The sequence below is a fragment of the Carlito syrichta genome, unplaced genomic scaffold (assembly GCF_000164805.1).
Source record: "Carlito syrichta isolate Samal-C Ts95f unplaced genomic scaffold, Tarsius_syrichta-2.0.1 Scaffold303646, whole genome shotgun sequence".
NCBI lineage: Eukaryota > Metazoa > Chordata > Mammalia > Primates > Tarsiidae > Carlito > Carlito syrichta.
In genome coordinates, this window is record NW_007247742.1 from 731,740 (window position 1) to 758,109 (window position 26,370).

Genomic DNA, 26,370 nt, shown 5'->3' on the forward strand with positions numbered 1-26,370 from the left:
TGACAGCATCTGCTCTAGGAGTTTTTCCTGACACAAAGACAAAGGCCAAATTTAATTTTTATTCTGAAGTAGAAGCCATATAGCTTCCCAAACTCCCAGGTTTGTGTTGCCATGGTACAATTTTGTATAGCTGTTGGCTCCCTTCCAAAGTTTTTCCTTGTCATTGCCTAGGGCATGTCTGAACTCGGTTATGGCTTCTATTGGCCACTTGGGCCCCAGCCAGGTACTACAGCAGAGAAAAGTGTCACCTAGTATCGAGTCTCCAGTTCTTAGTCAATATCCAGCACGCACCCTGGGAGAAGCACCTCTCTAATTCAAATGAATCACCCCCTTTCCTAAGACCCTTTAACTATCTGTACCACCCCCCACCCAACTTCTTCAAGAAAGTTCTCTCACCTCGGCTCAGCGTAGCCCCATTCTCCTGATAGTCCTGGATCTCTAGATCTTTCATATGAAGCAATGTTGCCAGCTTCCTCACTTGGGACTGCAGTGCCAGACTCATGCCCATCAGAGGACGAATCAAGTGTTGAGAGACCTTTGATGGAAGAGGTATCAATTAGCCAGAAGATTCTTACAAAAGTCTCCCTAAAACTGTATTAGGCACTACAAAAAATACTAAAGAATAAATGTTTTCACGGAAACTTATGGCTTCATAGGCGAGTAATCTATTTATATGAATGTAAACACAAATACAATAATTAAATAAATATATTAAAGAGGTCCATGAATTTTCTTTGTGGCTCAGACAAAGGATAGGAAGAATAAAGGACAGTATGCATGAAGAGATAATCTAGAGTTATGATTTTAAAAGGAGGATGTGATACAGTTGATAAGACAAAAATGTTAACTCAACTCTCAGAAGAGGTTGAGAGATAAAAGCAGAAAATCCAAGTAACCCTTAAAAAGAGCAGGTGTGGCCAGACACCAACTCACACTTATAATCCCAACACTTTGGGAGGTCAAGGTGGGAGGATTACTTGAGGGTAGGAGTTCAAGACCAGTCTGGTCAACATAAAAAGACTCCATCTCTACCAAAAAAAAAAGTTGTTCTAGCTACTTGGGAGGCTGCGATCAGAGGATTACTTGAGCCCAGGAGTTCAGACTATGAACGTGTCACTGCACTCTAGTCTGGGTGCAGTGAGCCCGTCTCTAAAAAAAAATAATTTAAAAAATAGGCAGTTGTGGCAAAAATAGAGTACTCTAGTTAGAGTATAACAGAATACAAAAATCAACAAAAATAGACAGCTTTGAAGGTCACATTAGATGCAGACACTAATTAAGAGCAATTTCAGGTGACTCATGCCTTAATCCTAGCACTTTGGGAGACCAAGGCAAGAGGATTGCTTGAGCCCAAGAGTTTGAGACCAGCCTAGGCAACATAGCAAGGCCTTGTCTTTACAGAAGAAAAATTTGAAAAAAAAATAGCTGAGGATGGTGGCACACATCTATAGTCCCAGCTACGTGGGAGGATGCGGTAAAAGGATCCCCTGAGCCCAGGGGTTGGAGGCTGCAGTAAGTCATGACTGTAGCACAGCACTCCAGCCTGGATGACAGAGTGAGACCCAGACTCAAAAAAAAAAAGAGTCATTTCAGGGCTAATGATAGCCCAAAATGAGCCCAGAGTTTCAATCTGTTCCACAAATGCAGCAGAGTCTAATGTTAGTGTTATAACAGAAACAAGCCAGCTACCAAGGACAAACCTAGAAAGGAATAAATCAGCCCCCACTACACACACTTTGCTTTTAACAAGATGTAAAAAGAATGCACTCACAGCCACATTGCAGTACAGTTTCATACTCTTATATGATAATGTATAGCTGTATAGAATAATCATTTAATTCATCTACACAAGATGCTCATCAGCCTGTCAAAAAAATAACTAAAATTAACACCCTAGTTGGGTGCAGTACCTCACACCTATAGTCCCAATATTTTGGGAGGCTGAGGCAGAAGGATTGCTTGAGCCCAGGAGTTCAAGAAGACCGGCCTAGGCAACATAGTGAGACCTCATCTCTACAAAAAAAAAAATCAGAAACTTAGCCAGGTGTGGTGGCACATGTCTGTAGTACCAGCTACTTGGGAAGCTGAGGCAGAAGGGTCGCCTGAGCCCAGAAGGTCAAGGCTGTGGTAAGCTGTGATCGCACCACTGCACTCCAGTGTGGGTGACAGAGTGAGACCCCCAACTCAAAATAATAATAATAATAATAATCTACTTGTGGCTAGGGAATGTTCTCAGAGTTTCTTTCCCTTCCCCTAAGGAGATTAACTAAAGGAAGCACTAAGAAGAAATGCCCTAGCAGAGGTCGGCAAACTTTTTCTATAAAGGGCCAGATAGTCGATATTTTTGGCTTTGTGGCCCATACAGTCCCTGTTGCAACTACTCAACTGTGCTGTTGTAGCATGAAAGCCGCCACAGACAATATGTAAACAAATGAGGTGGCTGTGTTCCAATATAACTTTGCAAAAACAGGCGGCAAGCCAGATTTGGCCTGTGTTCATAGTATGCCAACGCCTGCCTTAGATCTAAAAAGGATTATTTTCAGACAAGGTACCCGTACACAGGGTTTAAGTGAGGAAAATGTACTAGAGTGTCCCATAAGATGTACAAGGCAGAGTCATCTGGATCAGGATCAGTTATGTGGGCTCTTCAGAATTTTGCGTTTTCATTTTCCATTAATTTTCCAGGTAAAAGTTACTACTAAAAACTCTAATTGTGTTTTGGCTGAAATTAAGAGGAAAAGACTTTTTTCCACATTTCTCTGAGGATAGAGTAGAAAAGACTGGATGTGGAGAAGTAGGGGGAGGGGAGGCTGTTGGCAGCAGCTTTTATACCAGCATCAAGACCCAAGAAATGCAGGGGATAATGGCACAGAATGGAAGGCCAGAAATCAAATCCAACTACAGATACCAGACACTTCTTTCCATCACACAGTACATCTCAACCTGGCACTGTCTCCCAGCTTAGTAAAAACTTGAGCCTCCAGGAAGCAGTGTTCAGAATGTTGTAGAAGTTCAGCTTTGGAAAAATGTAGCTGCTCTGGACCTAACCTTCTTTCCTAGGAATTGCTTTGTTAATTTTGGTCCTGTTTAATGGAGATAAGGAGGAGAAAAAGGCAAATACTTGTATGAAAGCCAGTTAATGTTTGGTGGGTTGAACTGAAATGATTGCCATTGTTAACCAAGCAGTAAAACTATCCAAGTAGTGGCAGTGTTCAAACAACAGAAACAAGTTAATAACCAGCTTCTCCTAAAAGGGGACCACCTTAATAGCAATTTTGTTGGGTGATGATAAATATAACAACATGAAACATGATGAGGAACAGTTTTCAATTAATGCCATGTAATTAAATATGATAATGCCATACAAGGCAACTGAAATTATCCATCAGACCTCAATGTCTATATGGATTTTTTTAAGTTTTTTAAAAAATGAGTAAATATTTTAACTGCTAAACACTTTCATAGGACTCAATTACATCACTCTGAATTATTGGGGTATAATTCATTTCAAAGTTACATGAAAAACTAAAATGATTTCCCTTAGACCAGATAGCCTTGCTCTGTTCTCAGACAAATTAACACTGGGTAGGAATCTTGAAAATATGTGTTAATGGTCATATGAAAGACTGGATTAAATGTGTAAACAAATCAAAGAAAATCCACAGACACTACAAGGAAAAATCTTGACGTGCTTAAGGAGGTCAGGGACACTCCCCTTCGTTTATAGACAAAATTTATGAAAGCCAGGCTCGGTGGCTCAGCCTGTAATCCCGCACCTTGGGAGGCTGAGGTGAGTGGATTGCCTGAGCCCGCGGGCTTGAGACCCACCTGGGCAACTTGGTGAGACCTCATCTTTACAACAAATCAAAAAATTAGCCGGGTGTGGTAGCGTGTGCCTGTAGTTCCAGTTACTTGGAAGGCTAAGGCAGAAGGATCGCCGGAGCCCAGCAGGTCGAGGCTGCGGTGGGTGGGAGCGGCCACTGTACTCCAGTCTGGGCGACAGAGTGAGACTCCAACTCAAAAAAAAAAAAAAAACTTATGAAGAGATGCAGTGCATCAAATCAATTCAACAAATACCTCCTGGGTACCTAATATCTCCTCTGACCCTATGAGGCCTCTGCCCTCAAAGAGCTCACAACAGTTAAGAAAGTCAGGAAGAGTGGTGGATGCAGAATAGAAGCAGAAGTTGCCAGTTTTTCTCAGGGAAAAAGCTATTTATAATTTTCCCCAAAGTCTTCAGATTTGCAATAGAAATGTTTATGAGTTATAGGCAGGAGAGTAGAATGACAGGTCTCAATCTCAAGATGAATCAAGCTGGGTGTAGTAGCATGCACCTGTAATCTGCTACTCAAGAAGCTGGGGTGGGAGGATCACTTGAGGCCAGGAGTTAGAGACCAGACTGGGCAACATAGTGAGACACCATCTCATTAAAAAAAAAAAAGACAGCCAGGCTTGGTGGCTCAGCCTGTAATCCCAGCACTTTGGGAGGCTGAGATGAGTGGACTGTCTGAGCCTGCAGGTTCGAGACCCACCTGGGTAACTTGGCGAGACTTCATCTCTACAATAAATCAAAAAAATGCTGAGATGGAAGGATCGCCGGAGCCCAGCAGATCGAGGCTGCAGTGGCCAGGAACAGCCACTGCACTCCAGTCTGGGTGATAGAGTGAGACTCCAACTCAAAAAAAAAAACACGAAGATGAATCATATCAAATGATACAGTGAAAAGGATAATAGCCTGGGAACTAGGAGACCTATATTCTAGATTCTAGTCCTAACTCTTATAGCACCTAGATATAAAAATGGCTTCATCTCAAATACTCTCATGGCCCTTGTCTTTTTTAAAAAGATAAATTTTAAGTTGGAATATTTGCTCTCACAGGTCTGTTATAATGCTAAACATAAGTATTATTACATATATTACACATATTCCTCACAACTTCACAGTAAAGGTGTGATTGGTTTAATTTAATCCTCACAACTTCACAGTAAAGTTGTGATTGGTTTCCCTATTTTACAGATGAAGAAACTGAATCATAAAAATTTAGCATGTGTCAAATTAATACTAGTCTGAAAGTGGTGGAGTTGAGTTACAAATTCAAGTCTGCTGGTTCCAAAGCTTGTGTTCTTCCTACCACAAAGAAACCTTTGGATGTGACTCTTAAGAATCACAAGAATGTTCAAAGATGTGACAAATTTGAAAGTCAAAATATGGAATATCAAGAATTATATTAGATACTAGACAGAATAGACAACATGAAGGAGGAAGAGATAAAGACAAATGTGTCATAATTGGAGAAGGGCTCAGTGATAGAAAGCAGAGACCTGAAGTCTTATATATTCCATAATATCCTGAAGAGACTTAGGAATCACTAATTTTTAATGTGAATACATTATGCTGTAGAGGGTGTGGGGAAACAGGTACTCTCCTGCTCTCCTTTACTGCTAATTGGCATTAAGCTGTATAATATCTTTGAGAGACAAATTGGCATTATGTTAGCAAGATTATACGATATAAATATTCCTTGATTCAGCTATTCCATTTCTATGAATTTAGTCACATATTTTTGCACAGAAAAAGTAAACACAAAGATATTCACTGTCTATAACAACAAAAGACTCAGGTGTCTACTACTAATAGGTCAATTAAATATAGGTTGAGCCAGGCTTAGTGGCTCAGCCTAATCCCAGTGCTTTGGGAGGCTGAGGTGAGTGGACTGCCTGAGCCCGCAGGTTCAAGACCCACTTGGGCAACTTGGCAAGACCTCACTTCTACAATAAATCAAAAATTAGCTGGGCGTGGTAGCGCGCACCTGTAATTCCAGCTACCTGGAAGGCTGAGGCGGAAGGATCGCCAGAGCCCAGCAGGTCAAGGCTGCGGTGGCTGGGAGCGTGCCACTGCACTCCAGTCTGGGTGACAGAATGAGACTCCAACTCAAAATATATATATATATATATATATATGTTGATACATTCCTTAAATAAAGTGCTATGTTGTCATTAAAAAATATTAAATCAGGTCTTCTAAATGTATTGATATGAATGACCTCTAAGTTTGTTTTTTTTTCAGGCTAGTCAAGTGAAGCAGTGAGTAAATTCTATAATTAAGTAAAAAAAAGTAAGATATGAAATAATGTGTACAGAATGATACCATTTTTCAAAAATATGCATATATACAGAAACATATTTGGTTGTATGAGGACATATATACTATATATACATATGTATACATATACACACATGTGTGTATATGTATAAATATGCATATTATATATATATATATATATATAGAGAGAGAGAGAGAGAGAGAGAGGGGAGTGTGCATGCGCTTTCTTTAAGAATTCATAAGCAGGCTGGGTGTGGTGGCTCACACCTGTAATCCCAGCACTTTGGGAGGCCAAGGAGGGAGAATAGCTTGAGCCTGGGAGTTCAAGACCATTTAGACAACACAGTGAGATCTTGTCTCTATGAAAAATTAATTTTAAAAAATTATCCAGATGTGGTGGTGCACACATATAGTCCCATCTACTCAGAAAGCTGAAGTGGGAGAATCACTTAAACCCAGGAGTTTGAGGAAGCAGTGAGCTGTAAGGTGAGTCATGACTGTGCCACTGCACTCCAGTCTGGGTGACAGAGTGAGACTCAAGACTAAAAAAAAAAAAAAAAAAAAAAAGAATTCATAAGAAGTTGATATCAGTAGTTGCTTTACATAAGGAAAACAAGGGAGACTGGAGAAAAGGGTTAAAAAAAAAAAGACCTATTTTTTCACTGTAGTCTTAAATGTTGTTTGAAATGTTTGCCTCTTACATGAATTACCCAGTCAAAAAAAAAAATTAAATAAAACTATCACAAGAATGAGTAACAAACAAAAATTATGACTGTGTGGTCTCACAGACACACACAGGTCTGAAATAGTGTCCGCCTACATTCTTGCCAGTGCCCACTGGCTCTAACTTTTTCCCTTTAAAGCTTCCTCAGGTTCAAGGGTTTCCCTAGGAGGGCATTCTTCTTTCAATGATAAGAATTTTATTTTAACTTAAAGCTCCATTGTTAATCAATCCGTTCAAATCTAACTGCACCCCATGGCCAACCAAGACTCAACCCCTCCATAAACACCATTGCCTCTTTCCTTATTGTAGCTTCTCAATTAGAGGAATTTGTCTAGAATAGCTAGCTTGTTTTCAATTATAATATCATTATACCGAGTGTTCCTTACTGTATTCTTTTGAAAGAAGAAACTCTTAGAGCCCATTAACCTCCAAGGAGAACTGCCTCCACAATCACACTACATTTTCTGAAATTCTAGACCTATGTAATACAAAATGAGACTTACTAGCTACAACCAGGGATTCCCAAAGGCTGCCTAAATGTTTTAGTCCCAGAACAAGCATTATTGAAGAAGCACTGCCCCCTGGTGTCCCTTTAAGAGTTACAGGGGTTTTAAACAAAATAGGTAAATTAGCTAAAGGATGGAAAATTTCACAAGAAATTCAATTAAAATAAACAAATGTGAGTGACTAAGCTAAGCACTGTTGATAGACCTTAGAAATTAATAAATAAATGAGAAGCAGTTCTCCTAGCACTTAAGTATAGCTTTACTAGATTCCAGATCAAAAGTAAACAGTTTCTCAAAAAATCTTTTTGACCAGGTGGGGTGGCTCATGCTTGAAATCCCAATGGGAGGATCGCTTAAGGCCAGGAGTTCAAGACTACTCTGGGGCAACATAGCAAGACCCTGTCTCTATTTCAAAACGTTTTAAAAAGTCTTTCTATCCACAGTCATCTATTGATGCCCAAGTGTCACACCACCTCTGAAAGACTAAATAAGAGAGACAGGAAATGATGCCCACTTGTCTTCAGATTTCTCTGATAATAAATCTTTACCCTTAAGCCTCCCAAAGAAGTCCCTGTCTTGTAAGTGCTACTGACTAAAGTCCTGTTTGTTGTGCCAGCAAACTAGTTCTTAATGCCCACTCTTAATTTCTAATAAAATCTCTTGGGACACATAAAGCTATGAGAGAACAGAGGACATTATCCTTCAGGTCCCTGAAAATGGGCTTTTGGACCAGACTAATCTGGGATTCAGATTCTAGCTCATTTATGTATAAGCTGATGACTTGAGGCAAATTAGTGTTGATCTCAGTTTCCTACTCTGAAAAATAGGGATAATAATACTTATCTTGCAGGACAGCTGTGAGGAATAAATGACGAGATAATGTTTAGAAAAGTACCTAACACTGGTATACATTCTACCTTGTTACCAGAGTGACCGTGATAAATCACAAAATGAATCATGTTAAATCACTGTTTAAAGTTTTTCAATGAATCCCTGTTGCCTTTGGGATAAAATCCAAACTCATTAGATCTTCAAGATGTAGCAACTGCCTACCTCATTTTTCATGTCTTCCTATCTACACAGCAGTCATAAAGTTCCCCAATTTGCCCCACACTTATTTATCTCCATGTCTCTTGCCTAGAATGACCTTTTTCTTTATTTCCTCCCAACTAGTTCCTAGTCATCTTCAAGACTCAGCTCAGAAACTGTCTCTTCAAAGAGGTTTTCTCTAATCTGCAATCATCCTGAGCCTACCTCAATCAAAGAATCTGCCACACTTTATCAGAATTTCCTGTCTTCTCACTAGAATATGAACTCCAGGAAGAGGTTATATTGTTTCAGATCTGGATAACCAACAATTAGCCCATAGTAGATGCTTTTAAAATGTTGACTACATAAATTAATGAATAAAGACACCCAATGCTCTGTTCCCTTTTCAGGGAAAAGATAAACCAGTCAAGAATCCTTTTTGCCTTCTGTCCAGTCAAGGGAAGTTTTCTGATTGGAGAATTTCAAATAGGTTTGCAAAACAAAAAACAAAAAAAGAGCAACTAAAGCTTCATCTCAAAGCAGGTGGTACCCCTCTCCACCACCCCATATTGAATTGCACTTACCAGGGAAGGACTAGCCAAGATGCAGTGGAAATTCCAATAGAAGGGGAGACCAGACAACTCACTCCGCACCCGTAGAATCAGTGCCTCTGCCACATGATCACAGGAGAAGGTAGCTTCACTGGGGTGAGCAGAGTCCTTCAACAATGGGCGAAGCAGATTATCCAAATGACAGAGAAACGCTGCAGGGGGAGCAGTTAACCGCTTGTTCAGCTCCTAAAGAGACAGCAGTGGTATAGAGTGAGGGTGCTAAAAGGAAACTGACTCCCTCATAAGTAACAGCAAAGTAATTCCCTGGTTAACAGGAAGACAATGGGCACTAGAGGAAAGGAAGAGAAGACAAAGACATCAGAATGGGAAAGGAGAAAACAAAAAAGAGAGAGCCACTGCACTCCAGCCTGGGTGACAGAGTGAACTCCAACTCAAAAAAAAAAGAAGAGAGCCACAAAGATCAACTGGCCTACTTCACAATTCTGCCTTAGGCAAGATCAGTTTATACAAGGCCTATATAGATCAGATAATATATGTATTACCATGCATATGATACAGAATCAATCTCTCTCGATCTCTCTCTCTCTCTCTCTCTTTTCCTCCTACACACACACACACACACACACACACACACAGAAAGATCCCAGGGCTACAGGTAGAAATGCAGGACATTAACTGGAATTAATTGGAATTGTCTCTACTCAATTCAGCCTTCCTTACAACCTACAGGCTGGCAGGCTAGTCCATGTTAATGTCCCCTGACCTTCGCTAGGAAATAATCTTATCTCCCATCACTCCACAGCAATACCTCTCTTCATACTTACCTTGGCTCGCTGGCTGACCACACTAGTGTCCACCTGTTCATGCCATACTTGTTGAAGATCTGAAACTAGCAAGGCATAGCCCTGCTTGGTGATAAAAGCCTTGGCCAAGAGGGAGTTCTCGGCAAGCTGTAGCCATGCCCACGGCTGCATTAACAGGCCTTGCTCCAGTTCCTCCATCTGCAGAAAAGTACTAATTTAGCAAAGTCATGTGGCCTCTAGAGTCACTTAGGGTGCCCAGAAAGGGCACCACTCAAACAGTTCTATATCAACTAAAATCTTGTGAAAATCCTCCCCGACAAAAGACATGGATTTACATTTTCCCAGTATATAACCAGCTGAGCACTGACCTTATTACCTCTTGGCTAATAAATCTATTTAGTAACTAGAGGAACTTTTTTTTTCCATACTAAGTTCCTAAAGGATAAAAAATCTTTTTTCCATAGTATTTAAATCTCAGTATATTGTCAGTATTTTTGTTTGCTAATAACACAACTTAATGCAGAAACCTAAACCATTCTTGTTCCATCTTTATCACATTCCTAACAAATATGCCAATGCTATCCTTTTCCAGAACTAGAAAAGTAGGAATAGGGCTTGTCTTATAAAACATCATAAGTGTCAGGGCCAGGAAATTCCAAAGATTTGATCATTATCTAGAAACAAAGTTTTGGAAGTTCTCAGGATTTTTTTTAAATTCCAAAAACAGAGGTATTCTCTTAATATAGAATCAACGCATGTGAATCCTCTGGAATTATATGAAAATTCTGTTCATATATACATGAGGTGGGAGGTTCATAACTATCATCAAACCCTCAAAGGAATCAATGACATTAAAAAAAAAAAGAGTTGCTAAGAAGCTCTGTGTAAGCCAGGCTCGGTGGCTCAGCCTGTAATCCTGCGCCTTTGGGAGGCTCAGGTGAGTGGATGGCCTGAGCCCGTGGTTCGAGGCCCACCTGGGCAACTTGGCAAGACCTCATCTCTACAATAAATCAAAAAATCAGCCAGGCGTGGTAGTGCATGCTTGTAATTCCGGCTACTCGGAAGGCTGAGGCGGAAGGATCGCCAGAGCCCAGCAGGTTGAGGCTGCGGTGGCCGGGAGCGGCCACTGCACTCCAGTCTGGGCGACAGAGTGAGACTCCAACTCAAAAAAAAAAAAAAAAAAGCAGCTCTGTGTCCAGGAGCAACAGGAAAAAACCCTAATCCCATTTCACAAGAACCTGAAAGACTAGGGGGTCATGAGCACAAGGCGCAGTATATCACAGAAGCAGAGACACAAATGAACTTTCACTTAACTCATCCTCCATATCCTCACCCCCAGGTACTGCCACAAACATCATGCCCAGTTGCACAGCCTGGAATCCCACTTTTCTACCTCACCAGCCAAAGTAGTAGCCTTAAACTAATAATCAGTAACTATGGCTGCTTGTCAAGAGGTTATTTTTTCTGTGGGTAAAAACTATTTCTTTTAAAGGTGATATGATGTTCTTCATTATTCCAGTCTACAAATACCAAATGAAGAGAAGTGCCAGGGTGAAAATATTTAGAATATAAAGAAAATAATGAAATTCCTTGTTAAGTCTGATTAACAGTCATTTCTTTTTTGGTCTAAACCATCATTCTTTCAACCATAATTTAGTTTTTGAAGCATGGTCTTGTAATTTGCACAGTAACTTGACAGGAGAAAATGTGTGTGTGTACACGAGGGAAGCCAAAACACTGGAATTTCTTTATTTTAAAATTGTGTATTCTTACATGTTTAAACTTGTCACCTTCCAAGTTCTCTGATGCAATACACCTATCGAGATGCTGTTTTCACTGCTCAAAAGTTTTTGAACTTGTCAATTTTGATGCCTTTTAGTGCTTCTGCCGTTTTTTTGTTTCATCTCTTCCACATCAGCAAAACATTTCCCTTTGAGGACACTTTTCATCCGGGAAACAAAAAAGTCACTCGGGGCGAGATGGGGTGAACAGGGAGGGTGTGGTACCGGGATCAGGCCACTTTTGGTGGAAAAACTGCTGAACACTCAGGGCAGTGTGGACAGGAGCACTCCTAAATCACCCATCATGAAATGGGTAAACGGTTGAAAGAATCTCCCCCAAATATCCACCGAAGCTGAATGCAACCTCTCACAACTGCTAGCTGGCACACTGATGTAGATAGGTTCCTAGAACACTTACCTAGCGGGAAACCTATACTACAAAGGGGCCTGCCCTCCAAAAGATAAATCCAGGGTTTTTTGGATCCTCTTCTACACACACAGTGATTTTTATTTGCAGCAGCTTCATAACCTTGTTTGAAAGACGGTATTTAGGTCACGTTTCCCACATGCTATTACTACGGGGCAGAGGTGATCTTGGAATGATTAAGCTAGTCCTCACTGGACAAGAGTTCCACAAGGCCAAAAGTCACAAACACAAAGTCGCCAAACCCTGTTATCTAACTTACAGGTAATCCCCAGGGTACAAGTCATCAAAATTGGGTTTAGTATTCTATCATACCCATTTGGAAAACCCGGACGCTCAAAACCCTCAAGTTGATGGGTTTTGTTTGTTTGGGGTTTTTTTGGGGGGGGGTAATTTAAAATGTGGCCAGGGGCGACTGGCCCTATAAAAAGGTCTAAGACATTCAGCACCGAACGCAGCTGGTTGCTCGCAACACACGCGTCCCGTTCTGCGTCTGAGGTCTCTAAACTTCATCCTAGTCTTTTTTCCTTCAAGGCCGCCTTTACCACGGAGGGGCGCTGAGGGGCAGCAGCGGGGCTGGTCCCCTAAGAAGTTCCGCGCCGCAGCCGTGAGCCCCTCACGGCAGTGCCTCCGCCACCCTGCAGAGGGCAGCCGGGCCCCAGAGACCATAAGGCTGGGACAGGGCGTTACCATTACCACGGCCCCACCCCAGGAGCCGCCTGGCGCCGTTTTCTGGCTAGAAGAGGCTTCGCCGTCGGCCTTCCCATTTCTACAGCGCTGTTGTACTGAGACGCAGCTCAGGACCCTTCAAGGGGTAACAAAGCCGACCCCCCGGGGACTCGTCGCGCCACGCACTCGGCCCAAGAATAGCCTCACGCAAGCACCTCCAGTCCCGCCGTGCCGCCGGTGGCGGGCTGCGCACGCGCGGCACGCATGGCTCCGCCCACGCTCGGAGGCCTGCCACAGAACCCCAGCCGCGCGCGGTCTCTCCTGGGAGAAGGCGCCTCGGCCAGGCCCGACCCGCAAGGTCCGAGCAGACCCCTGCCGCCCTGCTCCGTCTCCGACTCCGACTCGAACCCGATCCTACCTACCGTTAGCGGCCGCTAGTTTCCACCCTCCTCGCCGCAGGCATGCTCGCCCGCGCAAACCGAAAGGCCTAGAGTAGATCCAGACACCCCCACCCACGAGGAGGCGGGGTCTTGGGACGCGGGGGCGGGGCCCAGACCTGGCCTGGGCGGGGCTTCTGGGTCCAGGAACCTGATTAAGGAGCGCCCAGAGCTGGAAGGCCGCGGTGGCCAGAGAAACTAGGAGAGGGGCTGGGAGACCCGCTTGCAGAAAGGTGAAGGGGTAATGGCGCTTCTTGGAGTCACGCTGGCCAAGTAGGTCGAATACTGGACGAAGTGCAAGAGAGGGGAGTCCGGGTCTGTATTTGTCAAACTCAAGTTACTTCTCTTCCCTCCCTTTCCTGACCAGGCTCTTAAGTAAAATGAGGAGATTGAACTTCAGTGGATAAACTCTTGGGTCCTCACTAGCACTAGAGTTGTTTAAGAGAGTCTCCCAGGAGTAAGTCCATAGTCTGACTTCATCCTTTACTTCTCCTGCCTCATTTCTCCCTCCATCATCCTCATGCTCCCTCACCACTAAGAAACTCGAAACTCCTCAACTTACTTTGTACGTTGTACAACTCGTGGTTTTGCTCAAGCTGGATCCCTGAGCCTGAAAATTTCTCCCCACCCGTTTTCCAAAACCAAAAATCGTCACTTGTCAAAGCCACTATCAATGCTGCTGCTTTCATAAAGCCTTTCCCACTATCCCCAGTCAGAATTAATTGTTCCTTGCTTATTGCTCCCATGGCATTATTTTAATCTTTATTATAGGCTGCCTTTTGCTCTGCATTTTAGTTAGTAATTACATAGGACTTTTTTAACCACAAGTGCTTAGAGAGAGCAAAGATCCTATCTCATCAGTATCTGTAGTTCCAGGATCTTGCACATGGGAGTTGCTTGATAACCGTTAAGCAAATGCTGGAGTTCACATGGCATTGGTAGTTCACAGGCAAAAATCTCATTCATGCATTCATTCATGTTCCACTAAACCATGGCCTCTGCTGTGGATCAGCTAGGCCTAATTAAGAGAAGTAAAAGCAACCCACTCTATTGGGAAATGGGACCTCTAGATGGGCCCATGTTAGACATGTGCACAGATACATCCTTTCCGTAAAAGAAAGCAGAGCCTAAGAACTGACTCTCGAGCAAGATGGGAGTTAAGACCAAACTAGCCAGGGCATAGGAATGCTGGTCATTACTGGGACCTAAGCCCTTCTCTGCTAGATGCAGGGCATGGCGCCCCAGAGCCAGGTAGCAAGTCTGCCATCTCTCCTGGCTCAGGGGACCCTTCTTCCTCATTCCCAGCGTCTCCAGGCAGTGGGCAGAGGCAACGGAGAGGCTGGGGGACGCAGGTACATAGGTTTTGGATGGGAAAAGGAAGCCCATACTCTTGAGCAACTTTTTCCCTGGACTTCTGAGGCATTCGAGCCTCTTGGACAGTGAAAGGAGATGGCAGCCCTTGACCTAGGCCTCGCTCAAGCCGGGTGCCTGCAAAAGAGAGGTTGGTCAGGCCATTGCCCAACCCAGGAAGTGATGACTTCCTGGCCACTCCCAGTCTGCTAAGGCCTGGCCTCAACTTACCAGGAATGGTGTTCTCTAGGAGAAAGCCCAACAGTCCAGCCAGGAAAATGGGCTCTGCCAACAGTGAGCGTAGTAACACATCCAAGGGGCTCCAGCCTACAAGGGGTTGGGGCCAGGCAGGAAGGGAACTCTGATGCTATATACAAAGCCAGGGAGTCCTATCCTTCCAGACCTAAACCTAAGTCTTGAACTAAGGACAGATATTTCTGAATTGTCATTTCTGTTCCCCTCATCCTCTGTCCATTTACTCTCCATTTCCCCACCCAGGACACTCCCACAGCATCCCTGCTCAACATCCTATCTCCTGAGCAGCCCCACACTCTCCAGATATGCTTTGACTGTTCCAGACTCCCTTTCTCTGGAAAGCTTGGTATTAAAACTCCAACCTTATCTCCCGTTTCTTAACTTCTGGGCTCTATCCTGGGTTTCTCAATCTCAATACTACTGACATTTTGGAATTTTGGACCAGATAATTCTTTGTTGTGGGAAGCTGCCCTGTGCATTGTAGGGTTTTAGCAGCACCTCTCTATGCACTAAACAGTAGTAGCAATCCCATCTTCCCCCATTTGTAATAGCCAAATATGTCTCCAGGCATTGCCACATGTCCTTAGACAAAATAAAATGTTTACTGCTCTCAGGACATATTCTATGACTTCCTACATCTATGTCTTTGTTTACAATAGTTCCTCCATCAGAAATTACCTTCTCACCATATATGCTTAAAACTTACTATCCTTCAAGACTAGCTCCTTGTTACTGTATTACCTCAAACAGAAGCCGTCTCTCTTGCTGCTAAGCACCACAGCTCTCTATCTGAACCTCTCTTGTTATTTGCCTATGCATTTCATCTCTCTCACTAGAATGTTACACCTGGAGACACCTTTGTATCCCAAGTGGTTAGCTTAATATTTGTTGGACAAATGGATGGGCTACTTACACCAAAGTCCAGAGAAGGATATGGGGCCACAAGTCCAGGGAGCCTGAAGCCTCAGTCCCTTGCTTTCCCACTACTGAGCAACTCCTCTTCCACTCCACCCACCTGTGCTGAGTAGGACCGGGCCTTCCCGAAACCACCTTGGCAGCAGCAGGGCCATAAAGATAGAGAAGCCCACAATGAAGACATTCCGCCCAGAGTCAATGTCAGCCAGGTGGAAACTGGAGAATCCAGTGGACAGAACCACAGCCTGGGTTACCCCCAGCACCCCACCTGTCACATACAGAAAAAATCAAGGGGTCAGGAGAGAGCTGGCACAGCGCAGAGTATTACAGGACAGGCAGACTGTGATAGGGAAAGACAAGCAAAAGGCTCATTTCTGATTCTGCAGGAAGCCCAAAAGCCCAGCCAAGAGACCAAGATGTTGGGCTGGGAAATTCAGGGCAGCTGACACATGCTCATATCCATCCACCCATCCATCTAGGGAGGCTATTTAGAAAGAGAAGGTGCAGCCTAAACAACTGGTCAGGCTACACTAGGCAGTACTGGTTTAATACCAGTTCTGTTGACACATCAACTTACCAAGCACAGGCAGTGGGATGGTGGTAAGGAACTGAGCCAGCCTGGGAGAGAATCCAAGCCCCACACAGAACAGCCCCACTAAGTAGGCCACTTGCCGAGATCCAGCCTACATGAAAAAGAGACATTAGAAGACAGCCACATCCTCAGGTTGTTCCAGGTCTTTACCTGGTTGGCTCTTTCTCATCATTTGGGTGTCAACTCAAATGTCATATTTCCAAGAAGCATCCCTGTACACTTATCTAAATGTGCCTCCTCTACTCCACTTACTACTCTGGTTTTTTTTTTCTTTTCTCTCTCTCTCTCTCTCTCTTTTTTTTTTTTTTTGGTCTGTTGTTGTTGCCCAGGCTGGAGTGCAGTGGTATGATCATAGCTCACTGCAACCTCAAGCTCCTGGGTTTACAGGATCCTCCTGCCTCTGCCTCCTGAGTTCCTGGGACTACAGACATGTACCACCAAACCTGCCTGATTATTTTTTATTTTTTTGTAGAGATGAGGTTTTACTATGTTGCCCAGGCCTGACAGAGTGCTGGGCATAGCTGGCAATCAATTTGTGTGAGTTCCCTTCCCTCTTCTGTGCCTCCAACTCCACCCATACCCACCCCATCCCAGGTCCACATACCTGGATAAGACCCGCTGTGCCCACGTTGGGGAAGCTGGATGCAGTGCCCATGGGGCTTCCCAGCAGCCCAGCCAGCACACTGCCCAGCCCCTCCAGGCTCAGCCCTCGATTGCAGGCATGTGGAGGTGGCGGAGGAAAGTGCAGGAGGCGGCCACACAAGGCATAGCAGCCCAGGGAGCTGGTGGAAGCTGCCAAGGCCATGGAGATGCCTGCAGCCAGAGCCCTAGGAGTCAGCAAGGGCCAGTCCCACTCACCTGGGGAGGGATTAAGAGACACCTTGGGGCCGGACTCAATAAGGAGCATCCCCTTGCCTCCAACAACCCCTGCCTCTGCAAGAATCCTAAATGCCCCTAAATGTCTTTGAAGAGCATGTCTTGGGACAAAACCATTGAACTGTAAGAAGAAAGACCCATCTTTTACCTCACTTCCTTTGCTCCAGACACACTGGCCTTGTTTGAGGTCCTTGTACTTGTTGTGCTTCTAGCCACCACAAGGTATTTGCATATGCTGTTCCCTACACCTAGAATACTTTTCTCTCCTGCCTTTGTCTAGTTAGTTCCTACTACTCACATCTCATATCTCAGTTCAGTGATTACTTCCTCAATAATACCTTTCCTGACCTCCCTTTCTTCTGTAAAGATGAGGTTTCACTATGTTGTCCAGGCTGGTCTCAAACTCCTGGACTCAAACAATCCTCCCACCTCAGCCACCCAAAATGCTGGGATTACAGGCATGAGCCACCATGCCCAGCCCAAATTCCCCATTATAAGCTCTCATCACACAATGTATCTCCTTTTGGTTACACTTACCATGATGGCAATTTTACATTTACTTGGGTAACTCTTTAATTAGTATCTATATTAGCATCTGTATTTCCCAGTAGACTGTAAGCTCTGTGAAGACAGGTACTGTTTCTGTCATGTTCATCATTATTTCCCCTACTAAGTACCTAGCACATAATCAGCACTCAAAAGACCTTTATTAAATTGATAAACAAATTTCACATAAATGTCTTCAGATCGCCAACTCAAATGCCCATGAGAGTGGGTAACATAAATGAGTATATCAAATAAGGACTATCAGTAGTGAGTGGTAGGGCCTGCAAAAACTATAGATATCTGTCTCCTAACATTGACTCAAATAAAACTCTGTGGTGCTGGGTGTAGTGATCATGCCTGTAATCCTAGCACTTTGGGAGGGTGAGGTGGGAGGATTGCTTGAGTCCAGGAGTTCGAGACCAGCCTGGGCAACATAGTAAGACCTCATCTCTACAAAAAAAAAAAAAAAAATCTAGGGCAAAATAAGCCAAGTGTGATGGTACACACCTGTAGTCCCAGCTACTTGGGAGGCTGAAGCAGAAAGATCACTTGAACCCAGGAGTTGGAGGCTGAAGTGAGTTGTGATGGTACCACTGTGTTCCAGTCTAGGCAACAGAGTGAGACCCTGACTCAAAAAACACAAAACAAGACCCAAAACAAAACAAAACAAAACCTGTGGTGAGGGGCTGGCATTACTACTCAGACTGGCAATTTCTCTCTCCTGTGTGTTTTGAGAAAACACAGGATTTAACTCAGAAATGAAATCCATTAAATCATGAGTTCAAAGAAATAAATACCTTTATTTGAGCAAAAGGATGGAGAATTAGGAGAAAACTTACCTGGGTGAGGCAGCCAAATCCATGGTGACTGTGTGGGGGCAGATAGTTCCAAAGGGACAACACTGAGCCCCAGAAGAGCAGAGATTATCCACACACAGACCACCGGGATGAGCACCTAAGGGGCAAGTCTGAGATGAAAGAATTCCTCCCCCAGAACCTTCTGCGCCAGCCCTTGAGATGTAGACGAGCCAGAAGGTAGGGGACAGAGTAAGCATTCCATGCCACCCCTTCTGACTTCTACTGCCCTGCCCGGACCCCCACATACCGAGAAGAGCCGGAAGGCAGGGAGGTGAGTGTGAGCTGATGAGGTTGAAGCCGTCCTCCAGGGCCATAGGGGTAACTGGCAGGAGCCTATATGCTGAGAACAGAGCACCATGAGCAGGATGACCCTAGGAGAGAAGAGGAGCTTCAGGAGCAGGAGGCAGAAGATGTGCTGAGGGTTGGGGATGGAGGTGGGAGCAGGCAGAATACCACAGGAGGGTGTCCCAGAGAAGAAACCCCCATGGAATGAATAGGCAGGCACCTTGGAGGACAGCAGGAGGCAGTGTGAAAGTCGGGGAGGCCAGAGAAGTCAAGGAAAAGTCTTGGATCCCAAATAAAAAGTGCTGTCCATGCTCAGGTCACTGCTGAAGCTGACAGGAAACTGGCCTCTCCCAGTTCCACACACCCCACTGGGCACCATCCCATGCCTCCCAGGACTCACGTACAGCCAGGCCAGGCCCCAGTGAGCAGAGCAGAACTGGGCCACCTCTCTGTGGACAGAGAGCCCTGCCACAACCAGGCTGGGGGCCAGCACCAGGGGCCCACAGTGGGGGAATAAGCGGCCAGGACTCCCCAGCAGCCCAACTGTGCCCTGCAGCAGCCCAGATACCACCACTGCTCCAGACACCTGATAGAGGAAAGGAGAGAATGGAGAGAAAACAATCTGTTCTATCAAATTGACCTCAGCCTGGACTTCCTAATGCTAGGTATTGATTCCTCCTTGGACTCCTTCCCCCAGAGCATCTCCGTCTCTACGTAATGGAAACAGGAACCTCCCCAAGCCTGGCACCACCCTTAACCCTCCTGCTTCCCATTTCCAGACACTCACCTCTTGGAGAGAAGTGTTCCATTGCTCCCGGCCATGACAGTCAGGCCCCCTACACAGGTGCAGCACAAGGGAGGCTGGGAGAAGTTGGGGGTATGAAGGGGAGATAAGTGAAATTGAGACCCATTCTCTACAGTCCTAGCTGGTGTCTGGCACAGCTCCAAGACGCCTAACAGTGCCTTGCAGCCCCACCACTACCCAGTCTCAATCCTGCAACCACCAACTCCTGCATGCTCGTAGGAGCACCCAACCCCACCCTTACCCCTTGCCCTTGCTCTGTGCTCACAGTTTCCAGTTGTCTGAATGGCCAGAGGTAGCTTTTGGCTTGTCAGCGCCAGAGCAGGGATAAGAAACTCTAAGGATGGAGCCTGGACAAGAGGCAGCCTGTAGGAACAGCAGCCCCAGCACGTCTGGAAATACATGGCAGCCAACAGACTCCCCCAAACCTCCCCTAAACCCCCAGGACTCAGCCCCTCTCCAAAAAGTTCCTCTCACCTGCTGCCCATCCAAGTTTGTAGAATGGTAGACACACCACATGAAAAGAAGCTAGCGGCCAGGAGCTGAGAAGGGGAGAGTCCACCTGGGAGGAGACTATGAAGCAGAAGCAGATGGGAGGCACAGAGAAGAGAAGCCAGGACCAAGACATGCTGCAGGTGGAGGAATGTGGAGGGGCAGTCTTCAGAAAGAGGCGGAAATGCCTATTTCCAGAAGCTTTCCCCTGCCACACCTACTTTCCCCAAATGCCCCCCTTTCCGTCAGCACCACTTTCTGTACCTCTGCCTCCTACCTGCAGAGCCAGAAGACAGCTGAGGCCCCAGGGCAGAGGCCCACACAGACGGGGCCAAGAGTGTGAGGGACTCTGGGGCTCAGGTGGTGGCAGGGATGTCAGGGCATCTTGGGAGCCCACTGATCGGAGTTGGACAGGATGGAGGGGTGATCGGTTCATGCTGTCCTGCCTTTTGCTTTGTCTCGGTTGCCCTGGGCCAGAGTTAAGTAGAGAAAGTAAGAGGTCAGAAATAAGCTGCCTAGGGTGGGGAGAGGGTGGGGGTGTCAATGAAGCGGAGCAAAGGGATGAGGAATTTGGGGCAGGACACAGCCCTTTCACCTTTGCCCAGCTCTTGTGCAAATTCCATCAGCCATTAACTGGGGAGTGAGTTCTCGACCCCTCCCCCAAGAATCTTCATCCATATCCCCTGCTCCAGTACTAGGCTCTGGAAAGTCAGATAGGAGGGCTGGGGAAGACACCTATCAAAATAACCTGGGGATATTTTGCAAACTTTATTCTTTCCCACCGTCACTTAAAACCATCACTATTAGATCCACAGCTCTCAATCCTTTCAGGAAGAAGCCCCCTGAACTATGTTAAAATGAAACTTGTGGATAATATACCCTACATCATACGACAACTCTATACAACTCCTCAATGTAAAGGAGAAATAACAGGTATAATAAGTATTTCACTGCGTGAAAGCTTGGACACAACTAAGCGAGAAGACAATGAAGTAGTCCAATCCCACACCACACGTAGAATCTTATGGACACAATAGCTACAATGCCAGCTAATACTGGTAGTTTATTGGTGACTCAGACACCACAAGCAATGATGACACTGGTAACCTGACATTCCAAAATGGTGTACAAACTCTGGATAAACTGCTGAGCAAAACAAAGTAGTTTTAATTTACATGGAGATGCATCCCTGGCAAACTGAGTCTTTTTCAAAAATAGGTGTAAGAACTATTACACATTTACATGTAAAATGATTGTTCTAGGCTCAGATAAATATAAACATGGTTTTCATATACACGAAGCCGGTCATTCGAAAGTTGTCTTGGGCAGTCTTCATAGTAAGGGCGGTCTAAGAGTTTCAGATGTCTAGCATCCTGCTCAGGCTCACTAAATCCTGGCAGCATCCCCTCAAATCCCTGTGACAACCCAAAAAATGGCCCATAAATTTCCAAAATGCCCCCTAGGGGGCAGTACCACCCTTCCATGAATGATCTGCAGCAGTCTCAAATACCCTGTCGAGCTGCCCAGAATGTTTTCCTTCTTCCAATGATGACCCAGCCTTGGCGTTCTTAAAGTTCTTTGAGTTGTTAAATACCATGTGACTACCATGTGTCATACCAGTAGAGAGAATGTGCTCAGAGCTTGTCCTCCAGCTCCTAACAGGGCTCTGTTGGGTACATGGCTTAGCCCTCAAGACATGCATGCTTCAGTATCCACAAGGCTGGCGCTCAGCCAGAACATGTGACAGACAGGGCTGACCCAGGCATGGGACAGTCACCATTTGTGTCCCATGGCACCCCAAGTTGAGCAGAACAAGAGCCCCAGGGTGTTGGGAGCAGGAAGGAGGGAGAGTTCGAAATTGGACTTGATGACTATCAAACAATAGGAAAGTTCTGAAATAGGGCTCAGAGAAAATGGTTTCCAAGATAGGATCAGAAAGTAGGGGGCTTGGAAGTCAGATATAGGAAGGACAGATCTTCAAGAGCTGCCGCAGAAGGAAAAGTCCAGGCCATGCAACTGAAACTGTTTATTGAAACCTCAGTTCTACAAAAGCATGAAAAACCCAGATACAAAGCAGCGGCCAGAGGGGCCTGGGAAGAGAAAACCCAGAAGAGAACCCAGAAGAGAGGAAAGCCTAGGAGCAGGGTACTAAGGAGAAAAGGCTGGAAAACAAAAGGTCAGGTTGAAGGTCCCAGCAGTCCTTGGCTTCATTTGACTACGTCTGAGGGACAGGAGCGGAGAGGGAATCCCCCCTCACCTAGCCTTTCCTCTGCAGCTCCCACCTTGACCCCGTCAGTCCCTGGCTCTCCTGCCTCAGGGACATCACACAGGCCCATATCAACATCTCCTTCTTCCTCTCACCCCCGCTTCCCCCATCTCCCACCTTTACCCTTCCATCCTAGGGAACTTGAAAGCAAAAGTATAGAAAAGCCCAAGGGAAGCAGAGAGACAGGGGCTTCTATGTCCATCAGTGACATTCGCCTTTCACCGAGCAGATACTATCCCTGACACCATCACTGCCATGGCCAAGCTGCCAGGCACTGAAGTTTAGGAGAGTGAATGACCTTTAGTCCTTCTTTCTGTCCCACTATCCCTTAAGATCCTACTGAGGAGGATAGGGGACCCGCCAAAGACCCAGAGAGGTAGAGAGGATCTAAATCAAGCTTTGCTCCTCCAGGTTCTCAGGGACTCCCAAATCCTCTTAATGCATTCCTCAGAGCCCTACCTAGCCTGGGAAAATGAAAGACTTGAGTCGAGCTAGCTCCATGATGCTAAAAAGGGAGCACTGCTGAGGCTGGGGAAGTGGAGGGGGCACTGGGCTCCAGGGCAAAGATGAAGCAAGGCCATAAGTGTGATACCAGGGGCTGGGTGGCCCAGTAGGGACTGTATGGTTGGGGTGGTGGCAGGCGCGGCAGGTTGGGGAGTCTCTCTGAAGCTTCTGGCAAAGGGGGCAGTTATGGAGAAGAGTAGGAGGGGCAGGGGGGTCTGGGGGAGGCAACGGTGGGGGAGTCAGTGAGGCCAGAAGACTGCCCCAGAGTGAGCGCAGCCCTATGTCGCCTTCCGGGCAGCTGGAAACATTAGCAGCAGACGGCAGGCACTGTGGCACAGGAGAAGGTATGCAGGGCTCCAAGACGCACCGGGAGGTCAATCCAAGGTCAGGGGGGCCAGGTGTGGGGCTACAGGACAGCCCCAAGGACTGGTGTATTACAGCCACCGATGCCACAACCAGGGCCACACTGCTCACATATGCCACGGCTAACAGGCAGGACAGCTGCAGAAGAAGAGGTAAGAAAGACGCAGGATTCTGTCTGTCTTTAACACACTCACCCCTTGTCTCTAAAAACTTGTGTTCCTGCTGGAGTTCTCTATAGCCATTTATATCCCATACTGCCCAAAGTCTGAGCCTTTCAGCGATTGTTCTATATCATCCCACCCTACACAGCAGCCCGCTCAAGCTCCCTACTGTTCCAAGCCTTTCCTCACCTTTACCAGTCGCTGGCAAAAGGACCCCAGGGCCAACTGCCAGGTCGGCTGCTCCAGCAGCACACACAGGTCTGTGTAGGTATACCAGCCCCGTCGCCGTCCCTGCTGCTCAGCCACACTGATACAAGGGGAGAAACGACAGTCTGCAACTCTCCCAAAGCCAGCCCAGCGGCACCCTCATACCCCTATAGGATCCACCAGAAAACACTGGGGAGTTTGTTAAACGTACAGATTCCTAGAGTACCTGCTGATCCAAAATCGAGGATGAGAACAAGACCTGTATTTTAAACAACCTGCTCTCATTTTCCCAAAGGTGATTACTAAGAAGACAGATAAGTTTGGGAACCAGCACCTTGGCAATTATCTTTCTTGTCTTCTCCCTTCCCTCAGTTACGCAAGACTCTCATCTCCAGTTCCTATGGCTTAGGCCTCAACCCCCAAATTCTTTGAGACCCTCTTCCTAACTCCTAGAACCTACCAGCTCTCCAGCCAGCTCAGCACCTCAAAGATCTCCCGAGGGTCAGTGTAGAGACACCAATCCTGTAGGTAAGAAGAGAGGACAATAAACCAGACTTGGATATGAGCCACAGCGGCAACTACAACCACCAATATGGCTAATGCTTATTTGGCACTTACTATATGCCAGATCCAACTCTAAGAGCTTTTATGTATTAACTGATTTAATTACCACCTGCCTGGTTTCACATTACAACCTCCATTAATGCAGAAGGAGAAAATGACCCTGAGGATGGTCTGTACAAATAGGGAACTCAGAGTCTAAGGGCAGAGAAAGTTTGGAAACAAATAGAGCCCAACAGGATAAGTTCCGACTCATGAGTGTACCCCGGGAGTCCCTGTAGAAATAGAGGAGGGGAGGAAACGCTCCACTCCTTGCCTCACCACTCCAGAAACCTCCAAAAGCTATGGTTAGTCCTCAAGAAATAGGAAAAAAGACACTAACAAAACACAAGGAAGACAGGCAGAAAGAGAAATGAAAAAACAGAAGGCTGAGAGGGAACAAAGTATGAAAGGAAGGTAAAGATGGGTTAAGAAAACAGAGTAAGAGAGAGAAGTTACTCACCATGGCACTCAGGAAGCCCCTCTCCAAGGCATTGAGAGTGGGCACAGCCACACCCCCAGCAGCTCCCCATTCGTCATTGAAGACCTCCTCCTCTTCCCCCTCATCGTAGAGGTACTTACTGGCCACCATCTGCAGAAGAACCAGAAGTGGTATCCAGAGAACTCACACCAGGCTCCTGGCTCTTTGGGGAGATGAAGGGGAGGGAGTGCCTTACCATGGAGATCAGGAACAAGTCAGAGGATGAGACATGCTGCAGGTAGTCTGGATTTCGGTGGCGGAGGCGCTCAATGTATACCAGAGCCAGCATCATAGCACATGGGGAGATGCACGCCTCCCTGGGTGGTGGAGAGGATTGGTAACTAATCCCAAGGGTTCAGTTCAGTTCAGTTCTTGCAACTCTCATGATGCTCATTCCTGTCTTTATATCTTCTCTTTAGAGATAATTGTTCTCATCTCTCTAGGGCCCAAATACTCTCACCCTACCCTCAATTCCAGGCTCACCGGGACACATGAGCTACGTATTTCTTCTGGAGTCGGCGAATAGGGCTGGGTGCTGCCTTCTGCAGCAGTTCCACAGCAATATCTGCAAGGGATAAAGGGAAGGCAGAATGAGCAAGCAGCCCCTCCCCCACCACTCCCCATTGCTACCAGCAGAAGACCAGATCTATATTTTCTGAGGCCTTGGGGGACAGGACCACAGTAAAAAACCAGAAATCAAATTCTCCCACGCTAAGACAAAAAGCCCTTCCAAGTTCAAATTTCAGCTTGTTCCAGCAGGAAGGTTTATTTCCTTGCTACTTTTGAAATTACCCAGATTTGTCTTTCACTGGTGTTCATCTGAGGAATAAACATGCTTTGTTTACTTGAGGATGATATGATGGATATCCCTAAAAAGTTAAGTTTCTGTTATACAAATTGAGAGTGATGTAGATTTCTGAGGCAGCAATGTTTTCTACTCATCTGGGATGAAAGAATTGGAAACATAAACTGCCTCCTTGAACCAAGTACCAACCAACTAGCTATGAAGTAACTGAAGCCTGTGGGGTAAACCTCGAGTCATTCTGATGATTGCTGATAACCCTATTTTCATGCTTCTCGCTAGATGCCTAACCTGCCACTGGGCTGGAGAGCTCCTCCAGGCTACAGTCGGCTTCCCAGTCCCAGCCATAGTAGAGTCTCCTTCGGATGCGGGCACTCAGCTTCTGGTGTCCTGGGAGGAACTGAAACAGGGCAAGAAGTAGTGGAGGGTGAAGGGCAGGAAAAGGCAGGATGGAGATCCTGGCTCCGGGTGAAAGGCAGCGGGATGGCAGGCCCGCCTCACTGCCAGGGGGGCCTCTGCCCCACCCAGCCCCGCATTATCTGGATTATGTGCCAACGGCAGCCCGGTCCACAGATGGAGGAATATCCCCACTCCCATCCCCACCGACGACACCCGGGGGAGGCTCTGAGGGCCCTGTCTGGCCACCCCGCCTTCGTACCTATACCCCGCGGCTCTGCCTGAGGGCCTAAGCACCCGGGGCCTCGAGTAGACACTGCTCGAGTGGCTGCCGCCCAGTTCCGGGGACGGCAGTCAGGCGAGCTCTTGGCCCCGCTCGGGCCCAGAGGGGAACGCCGGGACCGCGGAAGGGGCGGGCCGCGCGCGGCTCACCGTGAAGTCCTGGAAGCCGGTGACGGAGAAAGCGCCTTCTTCGTCCAGCAGGAGGCCGGTCAGGTCCATCGCGCCGCCAGCCGCCGCTCTGAGAAGCTGGAAGGAAGGGAACGAGTTGGAAGGGGGCTGCCGAGCCGTCC

General features: G+C 46.2%; 3 protein-coding genes across 5 annotated transcripts in view; 1 reads left to right on the forward strand and 2 right to left on the reverse strand.

Moving 5' to 3' along the window:
- Nucleotides 1-14,243: 14,243 nt before the first annotated feature.
- On the reverse strand, nt 14,244-20,556 carry SLC23A3 (solute carrier family 23 member 3). 2 transcript variants are annotated; one of them, XM_008058865.2, is made up of 12 exons: nt 20,296-20,556; nt 20,004-20,155; nt 19,795-19,892; nt 19,512-19,585; nt 19,129-19,310; nt 18,687-18,810; nt 18,422-18,536; nt 16,765-17,018; nt 16,146-16,251; nt 15,669-15,836; nt 14,630-14,725; nt 14,244-14,536 (listed from the first exon to the last, which is right to left on the reverse strand). In XM_008058865.2, the coding sequence occupies exons 1-12, from the start codon at nt 20,452-20,454 to the stop codon at nt 14,244-14,246; spliced, it is 1,821 nt and encodes a 606-aa protein (XP_008057056.1). In that variant the 5' UTR covers nt 20,455-20,556. The 2 variants fall into 2 exon arrangements, with proteins under 2 accessions (XP_008057056.1, XP_008057055.1); XM_008058864.2 differs by having other exon boundaries at nt 19,771-19,892.
- A 1,473-nt stretch (nt 20,557-22,029) lies between these two features.
- CNPPD1 (cyclin Pas1/PHO80 domain containing 1) overlaps nt 22,030-26,370 on the reverse strand; it is a 5,555-nt gene continuing 1,214 nt past the window's right edge. Inside the window, exons 1-9 of one of the 2 annotated variants that reach the window (XM_021712778.1) lie at nt 26,231-26,364; nt 25,694-25,802; nt 25,084-25,165; nt 24,797-24,917; nt 24,583-24,711; nt 23,980-24,041; nt 23,502-23,619; nt 22,749-23,289; nt 22,030-22,108 (exon numbers count right to left, since the gene is read on the reverse strand). In XM_021712778.1, the coding sequence (XP_021568453.1) occupies nt 22,062-22,108; nt 22,749-23,289; nt 23,502-23,619; nt 23,980-24,041; nt 24,583-24,711; nt 24,797-24,917; nt 25,084-25,165; nt 25,694-25,802; nt 26,231-26,299 (1,278 nt within the window). In that variant the 5' untranslated portion in view covers nt 26,300-26,364 and the 3' untranslated portion in view covers nt 22,030-22,061. Of the gene's footprint in view, nt 23,290-23,501; nt 23,620-23,979; nt 24,042-24,582; nt 24,712-24,796; nt 24,918-25,083; nt 25,166-25,693; nt 25,803-26,230; nt 26,365-26,370 lie in introns of those variants that run through there. The other variant, XM_021712779.1, reaches the window with a different exon arrangement.
- The window catches only part of RETREG2 (reticulophagy regulator family member 2), a 7,389-nt gene continuing 6,714 nt past the window's right edge, over nt 25,696-26,370 (forward strand). The window contains exon 1 of the mRNA XM_021712776.1: nt 25,696-25,846. The gene's annotated coding sequence lies outside the window, so the exon portion shown is untranslated. The remainder of the gene's footprint in view (nt 25,847-26,370) is intronic.